Source organism: Watersipora subatra, chromosome 8 (assembly GCF_963576615.1).
Source record: "Watersipora subatra chromosome 8, tzWatSuba1.1, whole genome shotgun sequence".
Lineage (NCBI taxonomy): Eukaryota > Metazoa > Bryozoa > Gymnolaemata > Cheilostomatida > Watersiporidae > Watersipora > Watersipora subatra.
The window spans coordinates 35,476,343-35,490,488 of NC_088715.1; the positions used below are offsets into that span (position 1 = coordinate 35,476,343).

Below are 14,146 nucleotides of genomic sequence, written 5' to 3' on the forward strand. Positions count from 1 at the left end.
GATGTAGCTGCAGTCTTTGCAAAAGAATTAGATTAGCACTTGCATCACATTTATTTTAAAACTTGGTGCTGTTATATACCAAAGCTAAAATAACATATTAAGGTGCAGGAATGCCATAAAAATTACTCAATTAAGTCAAATTATTTCTGCATTCTCAGGATGCTAATGAGTGTTAATTTAAGCCACAAGACTTTTGGTATTACATCAAGTATGTTATACTACACTTTGATGATATTATAGTTGACGTCTACTTTCTAAATATTCACAATACAAAATTTCAATGTGCTTGTTTGCTTTAAAATGTAAGTCTCGTTACCAAGATACTTTGAGTGCAAATAAATTATGAAGTCTCATAAAGTTGGCACGCCAATCAGTATGAACTACATGCTGAGGTCAATGTCAAAACCATTCATTTTTACTTTCAGTTTTACTTTTGCTTTCTTTAGCTTATATTTCAGCATTTATTGAAATACACTTTTAAATTTAGTTTCAGTTTCACATTCATTTTAAACTTAACTTGTAAATTAATTTCTTTTTATAATTTTTATTTCATTTTTACTTGACCTTTATTTGTGTATAATATTTATTTGTGTTCGAAACTAATTGCATACAATATTGTCAAGTATTACAACTTATAATTCAAAGGCTTATGACATATTGTTAGGGTAATTTTTAATAATAGTTTCCAATGACTATAAGGAGTTTTGTTAGTCTTAACGAATCTTATATATGTAGCATGCTTTTAGACGAATTAAAACTTTTTGTTATAATTTACATTAAATACATGTATGCAGGATACGCAAATGGTGAAAAGATCATTATGCACTTATAGATTGTAAAATTTAGATTATAGAATACAAATTTTGAATTATAATATTTTTATCAAGCTAAAAAACTGTAAGAGTGAAAATGTTAGAACAGGCAATAAACATGCTAGTAATTTAAAATGCTTTGACAGATGCGTAAGGAAACATTAAAACTTTTATTCTAAAAGAGTTTTTGCATTTTTAAGAACCAGTGTGAGAATCAAATATATTCTTGCTTCTTTCTAGCTAACAATAGCTGTGCATGCTGAAATATTATAGACTATGTACACAAGTTTCAATTTCTGCCCTCACAATATTTCCTTTAGGTGTGTATCGAAAGGTGAAAAAAGACTGAATACAGCTGAAATTGAAAACTGCTTTTGAGTCAATTTAAATGTATTCAACAAAAAAATAGAAGGCAAACAATTATTAACTCTCAATATTCTGCAAAGATTGTCCCACGACCAAACACGAGCGGAGCTATTGGTTGGGAGATTTATGATAAATGCACATGTGCACACAACTCCCGAAAATTATCTATTAACGGCTGTCGCAAACCCTGGTACCGAAATCTCATCAACCAATTTAACCATCGTTTTGTAAAGTCGTTAAAGTATAATAATGATGCAAAACACATATAAGCGTATTTAAATATGTTACCAAGTCTTTGTAAATTGTGGAAATTCTCTTAAAACTCACCCATCTGAACAGATTATACACAAATAGACAAATTTATTTGGTCAAAAATCGCCACAAGGCGCTTGAAAAGCTCGGTTTAATAAAAGTTAAGACCGGCCTATGATACGCCAATAAAGCCATGCAACAGATAGTAGAACTATTTAGCAGTGCACATTTTACAAGGAAACCGTGCTAATTTCACCAGTCTATGGCCTTGTTTACTTGGAATCGAATTTATTCAAAGGTTTCTGTAATAAACGTAGACCGTTTGAGAGGTAGACCAATTTAAAGGTATGCAATTGTTGTACACAGTTTATCAGCCTGTTTTTTTTGTGTCCAATCACCAAAAGTTTCATTGAATTATTTAAAACATTCGCCGAAATTCTTTACAACTTATGTAAAAGCTAGGGCCGAACTACAATGTTCCTTTATGACAAGGCATTCCTCTCGATTTAGCATGGGGTTTGACAATACACAAGAGTCAAGGTCCTACCATGGCTAAAACTGTCATTGATATAGGCCACCACGAGATGACCGCTGGAATATCGTTTGTTGCTCTCTCGAATTTGAAACATTAATGACTTACTTGTTAACAACTTCGCTAGAGAGCGCATCACTCAATTAGCTATCAATGACCAGATCTTACAATGCAAAAGAGAGGAGAATAGACTGTGCGACATTTAACAGATACTGTATACTTATAACAGATATTCTAATATCAACAATTAACCAACTACTCGTATACCTGGTTTCAACCCAACTTTACCTCCAAAATAAATTGTTAGTTGCACCTTTTTAGAGTCGTGCTCCCTCAAATTTAATGTATATCATCTCAAACAAGTCTCATTTACACTATACTCTGTCAATTCCTGCTGAGAACTACTTTTTCAACGACCAGCAGTACCCTTTATTTTTTCCATTATTACTTTGGTCGTGGGCTGTATGACAGTGGAATTTTTAGTATAATATACAACAATAGCGCATACTCTAACATAATATAACAGAATATAAGGTAATATAAATTAATGTGATATGATATACTAATATATAATATAATTAAGTAATACATAGTTATGTAATGTATAATATACAATATATATAATGATATAATAGAACATGATATAATATGAAGGAATCATCTGACCAAAGTTGAGACTATCAGACTGTTGCTTATTTTTAGTGAATAAAATATCAGAAAGACTTGCTCTCTCTTCTCAACCTGCACCTGTGCAAAACTCTATGAAAAATACTTCTATTAAAAAATGGTCCAGTATTAAAGCAAATACTTCTCCAGCAATAGTAATTTATACATTTTGCTGCTGTTACAGTCCTAGTTATTCAAATGCTTGTATTCCTAGAAACAATTATCTAGTTTAAACTTTATGTAAGCATAGAATCAAAATACCTAATTGATATTTGTAATAAATAAAGTGTTAGAACCAACGGATTAAGTTGTACTTACCAGAGCTGTTGGTGTGACGGAAACGCCAGACTAGACTCGCTGCTCTAGCAGTAACGTCTCTCCGTGTACACAATATTTTACGGTTCATTAGTAAGAAAAGAGTGCTTAGAATAATTCCTACAAACATACACTATATTCAACAGTGGTGGTTATGTATTATTTATAAAATCAACCTAAATGTTATTTTTAATACGGCTGATACTCTTTAACATCTTTTTCTGCAATAAATACAAAATATGTACACAAAAATGAAATTATACATAATATAAAGTTACATGTATTTAATTTAGTGGTTTGAGAAAAATAGCATTTATTAAAAAAAGATTGAGCATAACAAACATGAAAAAATGAAATATGTGCAAATTCAGATATTTTCAACACGCTGTCTAAGTATGCAGACAAATGATATAAAAATTGATGCCTTTTGTTTTAAAACTTTATTTTCTTGTTTCATTTTCATTAATTATTAGTTATTCTGATTCCAAACTAATTTTTAATGGTATAGTTTTTGCTATTTCTACAATTTTATAAATATGAATTCAATTTCAATTCAATTTTTTTCAAATACAGGTATTTATTTGAGTAATACAAGAAAAGCAAGTTTAACTGAAAAAATGATGAGCCATATTATGAAAAGGTGCTGCATTTAATTAGTCTGCTAAAATAATACGAAATGTGATGAATGACAGGTACACATTAATGTGTACACAAATTTATATTTTTAATTTATATTTTAATAACAAATGTATACATTTGCTACAAGAGTTTCTAACTTGATGCTCTATATATATATATATATATATATATATATATATGTATATATATGTATATATATATGTATATATATATTTCTCACAGTCTGTTTCTGTACATGTGTGTCCCTCCAGCTATACATCTTTAAACATTAATATTAATAATCTGTTTTCTGATGGATTTGAACTCAAGACGAACGCATCAACCAGGTTTTTATCCAGGCGCTCTACCACTGAGCCAGCACAACAAAGTGATCAGTTGATTTATCGTATTACAAGTACACATTATCGGTATCATATTATCGAGTTGGTCGAGAACTGAAGGTTCTCGAAATTTTGGGTTTGTTCGTCTCGGATCTCAAACATAAATTTGCGAGCATGCGCATTGAAATTCGAACAGCTTCTGAAACAGCATGAGAACAGTTGTTAACAAACGGAGAAGCAATCTACGCTTCATAAAATCTTTACAAAAAAGGAGGAACTATCCGGGACAAAGAGATTATGATGACAAAGAGACAAAACTGTTTCTGGTCTTTTGCATTTTTTTGCTGTTTCATTATCAATTTCTGAAATTTTCTTTCACTGTATCTTAACCTTTAATGTTTTCAATGTTTTAAGAGCTAAACATACGGAATGTTTACTTTTGTTTTTTTCCATCATCATAAATAGAAAGCCATTTATTAAAATAAACAAGATCTATATCTACCTGTTTGTTTGTTTGTTTGTTTATACTAAGCAGTATGCAGGACAGTTTATGGAGTAAAGTGTAAAATACTTTACCGAAGTTGTTTTCTCGCCTTGGAATGGATTAAAATATACTTACATTCCTTCTGATGGGAAAAATTGTTTCGGATTTCGAACAACTCGGTTTTTGAACTGAAGTTTCATTATACATTATTCAAAGATATACGTCACTGAAAGATATGAAATTTTAAATTTACAGTGGTTTGAAAGCCTTTACAATTGTTTTATTTATTTTTAACTTATTTGTCCCTCTAAAAACTTGCTGCTCATAATATGAAGTTTGAAAGTTACCGTTGTTTGATAAAGTTTGGAAACCTTTACAGTTGCTTTTATTTTCTCTTTCAATTTATTTCAACTACACAAAGCACTTCTCTCATGATATGTAGTTTAAAATTTAAAATGGCAAATGCTGGTATATGTTAATTACAAATCATTTTTTCTGTCAAAATAATTTTTTATTACCCGGGCAACGCCAGGGAGAACAGCTAGTCTAGCATATGGGAAGCAAAATACCAGTATTGTGGAACTCGTTATCGATAAATTCTGCTTTAAATGTTTTCCGCATTATATTTAATATAAAGTTGTTCTATAAAAAAACTTTAAGATGGTGGCCAATCTTTGTGGTTTTAACAGAATTTAAAATGTTCACAAATTTTACATACCCCACAAGCTAAGAGCAGCAGTATGAAATATTGAAGATTCATATGTGACGTTCAGCCAAATCTGGGTCAACCTATTTATAAAGATGCCTGTGTCAAGAAGTAGGAAGCATCCAGCATAGCCTGCTAGAGGTATCAGAAAGTCTTTCACTTGTTTCTGAAATAAACACAATAAAACGCAGTTTAATTAGTTGATCAAAACCAAATATAATGATTCTTTTATTTACTTAGTAGAGAGCTTTAAAATCTAAGATAAAATTCTTCTAAAAGTGATGTACATGCAGTTGGTTTTATATACATTTAAAATATATCCACGTGTTTATCTATTTCCACATAAAACTATCTAACAATTAGGGTTGGAAAAAATTATGAAATTGTTAAAATCAAAAGATCATTTTTATTTTATTTAAATCAGACTTTTTTGAAAAAGTCAATTATCTATTTTTCATAACTGCTAACATGATATTATTTTATTTTGTTTAAGTATGCCTTTAACGGAGAGAAGCTTTCCTGAGCATCACTCAATTATGAAATGATGAGTGCCTTGCTGGCCACTTACCACATACAAAAAAGATTTGCACCTAATAATTATTATTTAGCTTTTTAATATTTCAAACTTTGCAGCCATGAATCAATTGTACAATCACAGCTTTTGAGACGGGAAAGTTCTAAAGGAAATAAATCAAACTTGATTATTTAGGATGGTTTAAATCACAGCCTCTGACATAAAGAAAAATTAAAAAATCAGCAAACGTGATTTTTTTAGGATGGTTTAAATCATTTGGTTTTAATCAGCCAACCCTGCTAGCAATAGAATTATCATTGAGGTAAGCTCTTAGCAGTCAACCTATTTTAAATCATAACTACCAACATGTACATAGAATCATGAATTTAAAAATTATTTTGTACAACCTAATCTGTTTTTATAAAACAGATTAGTAACTACAAATAGTATAGTAAAGATGCATCTCAATGTAACCTACAGCATCTCTAAAGTTTCATGTACTTTTATTTGGTGTAAGCTGAAATGATCTGTAAGTTCAAAGAATTAAATTTTATCTTTAAGCTGCTGGAATCTGAAATTAAAAAAGTATGTGTAGTACGATTGTTCTTTTAAGCATGTAGTAAATACGTATTTTTAAAGAATGTGGTAAATACGTATTTCCAATTGTGTGTAAAACACAAACAATTTAAAAGCACTTCTTTTTTATTGTTTTTGGCAACATTTAAATTGAGTCCATTAAAAAGGATCGTCTTTAACATCCTCTGCCAATCTCATCTAAATCTTGATAGAATGTTTTATATTCGCTTTTTTGTAAAATTAAATTGATCAAAAGATTTAAAAATTTAATTTCTAAGGTGAAATATTAGCGAGCACTGTTAATAAAATATGCTGCTTTTTTGCGTTTTAATGACATAGCAGTTGGTAAATAGTTCAAAAAACAAAAATAACACAATTAGTTTGTTTTGGATATTTTTAGAATAAAATAGTTGTAGAAAAAATTTATGCTAGAAGTGAATAAGACAGCACCTTGTGTTCAGCTGTAAATGTATCTTCAGGATTTGTGTAGTTCCTTGTTGCTTTTTTAGCATCAGCAGCTATATAGCTGCAGATTATAACCATTGCCAGCCACGCTATGACAGCAGGAAACCAGAAGCTACAAATATTTCAATATAAACTGTGTCATATTATATCATATCAAACGTTTTATTATGCTACACTTGAGCAGTATAGTATATCACCCTATACTATATTATATTGCATATTACTGTATAAAACTATATTTTATACTTCATATGGCAATATGTTATAGTATATTACGTTATGTATTAATTAGAAGAAAAAGTATATATATTTTTTCTATATATGTGTATATACTAGGTGAAAGTCCAACATTGTCTGAGTAATAAAAAAGTATTTGCATTGACAATTATTTTTATTTAACATGGAACAACAATGACCATTTTAAATTTCAGACTTCATATCATGATAAAAGCGTTTTGTGCAGTTTAAATAAAACAAAAGCAAAAACAAAACATCTGTAAAGGTTTTCAAACTCTGACAAACAAATTTAATTTTCAAACTTTGTACTGTAAGGAAAATGTTTTGTGTAGGTCAAACAAAGTAACAGAAAAATAAAACAACTGTAAAAGTGTTTAACTGTAAATGTGGAATAACTAGCAAGTAATGGCTAATTTAGGCCTAGGAAACTAAATTAGTTCTTGGAGTTTTGCTTGTGGTTTTAATAGGACAATGCTGATTACAATGAACTTTTGAGCACAGCTGTTAAGAAGGACTATGAAAAGGCAGACCGGAAGTTATTAAACGCTATAAACAAAGAAGCTAAAGCTATTGCAAAGGAACTGAATATCGACGATCGAGTCACTAAGTTAGCTGAAAAGAGAGCATTTGCGACATTGAAAGACCACAAGCGAAACTTTCAGAACAACCCATCCTGCCGTCTAATAAATCCAACAAAAACGGAAATAGGCAAAATAAGCAAAGAAATCCTCGACAATATTAATTCAGAAATACTGAAGAAAATTAGCGCCAATTTATGGAAGAATACTGCATCTGTGTTGAATTGGTCTCAAAACATCAGAAACAAACGATCACACAGCTTTATTGTATTTGATATAGTGGAATATTACCCTTCCATCACCAAGGATCTAATGACCATAGCTCTTGATTATGCAGCCAATTTCACCAATACCACTAACGAACACCGCAACATTATATTTCATGCCAAGAAATCCATCCTGATACACGATAATGAACCGTGGAGAAAAAAGACAGATGAGCCATTTGACATAACAATAGGATGCTTCGATGGAGCTGAAATTTGTGAGTTAATTGGCTTCTACATGTATTTACTTGGCAAAATTAAAGAAAAAATAAAATGCGGTAGTTTTGGATTGTACAGGGTTGACGGGTTGGCATCGATTAAGGCCAGGCCTAGAAAAATCGAGGACATCAAGAAAGATATATGCTCTATATTCACGAGTAACGGTCTTAGAGTAACAATAGAAACCAACTAAAAAACAGTGAACTACTTAGATACTACACTGAATCTGAACAACAAAGAACACGCGCCTTATAGAAAGCCAAGCAATACTGTACAATATGTGCATAGGAAATCCAACCACCCTCCTGCCATTATACAAAACATCCCAAAATTGATTAACAAAAGACTCTGTACAATATCGTCTAACGAGAGCACTTTTAATAGAGAAATTGAACATTTCCAGGAATCACTGACAAGAAGTGGCTATGATTACCAGCTGAGATTCGAGCAGGACAATACTTATACTACTGGCAGTAAGAATAATCGGAAACGTGAGGTACTATGGTATAACCCTCCATAGAGCGAAAATGTTGCCACTAACATCGGAAGACAGTTCCTACTGTTAATCAAAAGATTATTTCCTAAGAACAATAAGTTAAATAAAATCTTTAACAAAAATACTGTGAAAGTTAGTATAGCTGTATGCCTAATTTAAAATCAATTATAGACAAGCACAACAACAAATTGTTAGCGAACTTTACGACAGACAAAAGCAGCAGAAAATGCAATTGTCGAAATTGTAATGAATGCCCTTTAAATGGTCAGTGTCTCACGAGTTCTATTATTTACCAGGCAACAGTTGACACAGACGGCAGAAGCAGTCAAACATGCATCGGATTAACAGGTAGGCAATTTAAGGGCAGATTCCACAACCACAAAACATCCTTTGGTATTAGTGACAAAACAAAGACCACCGAATTAAGCAGATATATATGGCAATTAGAAGATGAGAGAAAGGATTTTAGTATCAATTGGAAAAAAATAACAAGAGCTAAGGCATGTCAGAATGGTGTTTCTAAGTGCAATCTATTCTTAACTGAGAAGTATTTTATAATTTTCCAACCTCACATGGCTACCCTGAATCAGAGAAGTGATATAGTAACATCCTGTAGACACGTCGCCCAATTTTACTTATCTAAGGCTAAGCTCACCAATTAACCAATTTAATAGTTAAGCTTTTATACTTGATTTGACCAAGTACTATACACAAGCACTCACAATAGCATCTGATGATTACTGTATGCAGTATGAAACTTTTAGTCATAAACTATAGCTAAAAACAATTTCCCATTTTTGTATTTATGCAGGTAACTCTTCATTTTGGTGTTCTTAGTATATTCTTGGTTCTGTGTTTGTGTCATGCAATTTTTTATCTGACTCTTGGTGTAAACTTAACATCCTTTTGCATCATGAAACTTTAAGTAATAAACTATTGCTAAAAAAATTTCCATCTTTGTATTTATACAGGCTCGGTGGACAACTTTGAGCACTATATCAGTAGAGTCTCAACTATTATCTATATATATATATATATATATATATATATATATATATATATATATATATATATATATATATATATATATATATATATATATATATATATACATGTATATATACATGTATATATATAAATACATGTATATATGTAGCAGTAATATATAAAACCGCATACTTTTTGTTTGTAAAGCTTTTAAATGGTTAGCTTATTTTAGCAGTCGTAACTATGAAAGTCAGTAAAGATCTTTCAATGCACAGCTTTTTTAGACTACAATGATGTCAAAATTAAATGACCAAAATGGCATATAATTTTGCCCTAAATACACAAATTCATATTCACTTATTTGCTACATACACTTGCATATCTGTCATTTGACTAAGAATTCAGCAACAAGCTAAAATTTGTTAGCGCACAATCAAAAGCTAAGTTTAAAGTAGGCCCATACAGAACGAAGCGATAAATATGGCCAACATCTGTAGATCGGATCCAGCAAAAAGGTGCTTCAGCGAGTCCATAACTGTTTTTACTAAATGGTATGCAAGATATGACGGTAGGAAACAGCCAGCCAACAAGTGTGTATAACCTACAAAATAGAAAAATATATCAGGATTAGCCTAAGGGAAGAGACTCAACTGTTAGCCTCATAACAAACGCTGAATTTCAAACTGCTTTAAATAGCTAGACCAGTGGTCCTAAGCCTAAGTTCCATCAAACCTTAGGGCTTAGTGAGCCACTCTCATGGCTTTGATAAAGGTCTCTCAAAAGCCCCAGCAGAAGTCACATTGATCCACATGGTCATTTCCATGGAAAGATATAAAATTTGTTGTGAATTTATGTATTGTTTGGTTAATATTCTTTAAACACAGCTATGTTGTTGCACAATTCCTTTTCCTCACCAGTACAACATATACCCATACTTTCCAAAAAAATTGCCAAAAAACTGTATACTATTTTTAATAAAGAAGAGTTTGATGAACACACATATATAACTGGTGGAGTTCAGCAAACCAACAAGGTTTAGATCCATTGAGTTAGATGTAGACACATTGAAAAATCCCAGAAACTAATTTTAAAGAATATCGTTGACGCTCCTATAGTGGATAGAAAGTATATTGTCTTTCACGTTCAGTTTAGTAACAAGTGATAGTTATAAAGGAAGGATACAAACATAAGTAAAAGTGTAATAGGCTGGGATTTCACACTTACCATTCCTTCGATGAGGTTTCTCTTGATTTTATCATCTTAATGTATACATATACAGTCAGAATAGATATCCATACATGTTCTGCAAGTGCTAAAAAAAGAATTTATTGTTGAAACAAGGCTAATAGTCAACTAATAAAGGCCAAGAAAACCATGAATATTTTTAACTTACCTGTTTACAACCACTTTTAATTTGACCCTAAAGCTGCTCTCAGGGTTGACCTTTAAATCAACCTTTAAGTTGAACTTTAAAAATAAAAGTGTTTTAATGGTTGTTTACAAACTGAAGGTACATACGAAAGAGCTGCAGAAAGAAGGCTTGAGCAACACATCTAGGTGTCTTAGAGAACTCCTCACTTCCATCTCCCTGTATACATTAATTTATCACTTTATTGTCGAGAGCAAACATAGACTCAGCATGTTTGATATTTGTGTCTGTTATCAGAATGATATACAACTTAGTAAACAAGCGATCAAGTAGGTAGCACCTATATATTCTTTTTTGGAATAAGTGGTACTATACAGTGACCCATTCTTAGTACAAGTAACTGTGTATGCAAACAACTAATCAAAACAATCTAATTTTTAAACAGGTAGGCAATGTTGATAAAACTTACTGACAGGTAGGGAATGTTGGTGCTACCTACTGACAGGTAACCGATGTTAGTGAAGCTCACTGACAGGTAGGCAATGTTGATAAAACTTACCAACATGTAGATGATGTTTCTGACACTTACTACCAAATACATGTAGTTGATGTCGGTGACATTTACCTATGAATAGGCAATGTTGATGAAACTTACTGACAGGTAGGTGAGGTTAGGGACACTTACTGGCAGGTAGGTAATGTTAGTGACACTTACCGAGGAGTAGGCATTGTTAGTGAAATTTACTGACAGATACTGTAAGCGATGTTGGTAAAACTCACTGACAAGTAAGCGATGTTGGTGACACTTACCGACAGGTAGGCTATGTTGGTGAAAAGATCAGCCACCAAAATGTGGCAGACTATTCTCTAAAACAATATATAATATATGGTAAGTGACAACACAAATACAATGACATGTTTTAAAGAGTTGATGTTAAGTGTACAAACAGGATTGTTAATAATCGGGAAATACAATGTCTAATCTAAATTGAGCACTTTAGCACTATTTCATTACTAACAACAGGCTAATTAAAAATTGATGTTTTTTGTTTATATTTCACTCTGAAAATGAGAAAGGTACATTAAAATTCCTAGCATTTTCCCTTATGAAATACAAAAGCGCCAGTCCTAGATATGGTAATAAACTTCATAATATTCATTCACTGAGATTTATGAGTGTTACCTTCTGTCAGCCTTAAGACCAAAACAAGGAAAAGAAAGTAACAGAAACCATAACATAGAAACATTAGCCAATTCTAGTGGTTTTTTTAAGAACATGAAATAAATACTTTGTTGCAGTTAGCTAATGATAAGTAAGTAACTGATCATATGCAAGAATTTTACGGAGTCTAATAGAAACTTAATTAAGGTGCAACAATTTATTTTCTTTTTTAAAACTTTGCCAAAATGGTAACCTTGACAGCTATATACATGTATTACAATAACAAACGCCAAACATGTGAAAATCTACTGCAGCAAATCTGGTTGCAGCAATATTATAGCAAATTTTCAAAACAAAGTGTTGTTAGGAAATAATATTTAAAAATATTAACATGTGCTCACCTTTAATGTCACCACTTTACCTTTTGCAGATTTACTATAAAAACTAATGATTCTCTCTTCAGCAATCCTTATAGCAGCATTAAAACAAAATACCCTGTTATAACGTTACGCAGTTCTGAAAAATAAAAGTCTTACGGATTTACCTCAAAAATTACCAAAGAACATTAATTTAAAATAGTTTTACGCTGATGAACTTTAAAACGGGAACTAAAATCCTGCAAATATAGAAATGTTGTCAGAATCCGTGTGAAATCTGCTTGAAAACAAATAGCAAGAATGAAACTTTCAGGATGTTTCTATGTCTATTGGATTTTTTAGCTTTTTTAGATTTGGATGTCTATTTCTATTGGATGGTTTAGCTTTATAAGTAATGAACATTATATACAACGTTAAGAAACAACTATACCTATATTTAATTTTTGGTATCTATCTCACCTTCTAATCACAGAACTTTTTATCGTGAAAGTTTAATATCTCACTAAAACATGCAATTTCAAAGTTCATAAAATATTTATAATTTAATTTGAACTTGTTTTCTTATTGAGAAGTTTTTAATCTACACAAAAATCAATCATTAAAATAAAAATTGTAACTAGGAAGTTTATCTTTCCATTCTATCCATTATATCACTTTATTTGTCAAAATATTTTACTGCTCATTCTTGCAGTAGGTAGAGGACTACACCAAACACTTACCTCATGAAAAAATGAATGTTTTTTCAGAAACACGATGCAGAGTAAGGTGACGAGGTCTGCTGTAATGGAAACTGCTAATATACTTTTCTGAACAATTCTCACATCATCCTGTAAAACAAAAAGTAATTTATTGTATCAAGTTTTATAAACATGCCCTGAGGTATCATGCAGTGATAGCGTACAGCATAACTTCATGTGGTGCTGCAATGCTAAAGATTTAGTACCACTGTTTGAAAGCAAAACACTGGTTTTGTGAACCATCTTTATGCCATGGAAATGACATTGGTGACCAACAAGGTTGCACTTGTCTATGCGCATAGGTCTTATTTTCTTGTTGCTTTATATGTCTCAGAACCCTTGCTTTCTATTAAACCATGACCAGCTTGTCACTACAGCACAGGTGCACCCAGGTGTCAATACACTGGTAATGTATGGTCACTTTGTGCTACTAGATTTATTGGACAATCTATCAGCAATAGGCTTAATAAACATGTGCACAGTTTACTGCCTGCATCCTGTTAAACTTTTTTAAGCAAAGCTGAAACATAGTTCGCTCTGAGTTTGATTTTGTAGGTGCTGTGACCGAGCATAAATGGACAACGATCCAGATAAATCTTTCAGTTTTCTATTCAACTCAAAAACTCAAGGGCAAAATCAAATGCAGTTGTTTCATCATTTTAGAAATAGTTCACGAGGTACAGTGAATTCATGTTACACTAACTTTAATTTAAGTGTGTTTACTTCACATTTAACAAGATGTGATTGGTTGTCATACTTCATCACACCTTCAGTTGGACTTCAGAACTTTTAATGGATGATCTATTTACTATCTGATGTTTGGTGATTTGGTAAGTTTAATTTTTGCCAATCATAGACCAAGAAAATTAACAATGGTCAAGATGAATATTTCAGTTTTTCATTCAATCCAAAAATTCAAAGGCAAGATTAGGTTGCCGCTGTTTCAGCATTTAAAAATATTTTATCTGGTATACCGACTTCATGTTACACTAACTTTAATTTAAGTGTTTTTACTTTAAGTTTAAGGAAATGTGATTGCGTACGTCATACTTCATCACACCTTCAGTTGAA

At 31.4% G+C, this 14,146-nt stretch overlaps 2 protein-coding genes across 4 annotated transcripts in view; one reads left to right on the plus strand and one right to left on the minus strand.

The window, feature by feature from the left end:
* Positions 1–14,146, plus strand: part of LOC137401410 (uncharacterized) — a 388,865-nt gene that overhangs the window by 36,179 nt on the left and 338,540 nt on the right. The gene's annotated exons all lie outside the window — the stretch shown is intronic.
* The window catches only part of LOC137401411 (uncharacterized), a 36,480-nt gene that overhangs the window by 1,986 nt on the left and 20,348 nt on the right, over positions 1–14,146 (minus strand). For all 3 annotated transcript variants that reach the window (XM_068087743.1, XM_068087742.1, XM_068087741.1), the window contains 8 exons: positions 13,058–13,165; positions 11,610–11,666; positions 10,949–11,018; positions 10,655–10,742; positions 9,894–10,031; positions 6,633–6,759; positions 5,105–5,258; positions 2,947–3,063 (listed from right to left, as the gene is read on the minus strand). In XM_068087743.1, coding sequence (XP_067943844.1) covers positions 2,947–3,063; positions 5,105–5,258; positions 6,633–6,759; positions 9,894–10,031; positions 10,655–10,742; positions 10,949–11,018; positions 11,610–11,666; positions 13,058–13,165 — 859 coding nt within the window. The remainder of the gene's footprint in view (positions 1–2,946; positions 3,064–5,104; positions 5,259–6,632; positions 6,760–9,893; positions 10,032–10,654; positions 10,743–10,948; positions 11,019–11,609; positions 11,667–13,057; positions 13,166–14,146) is intronic.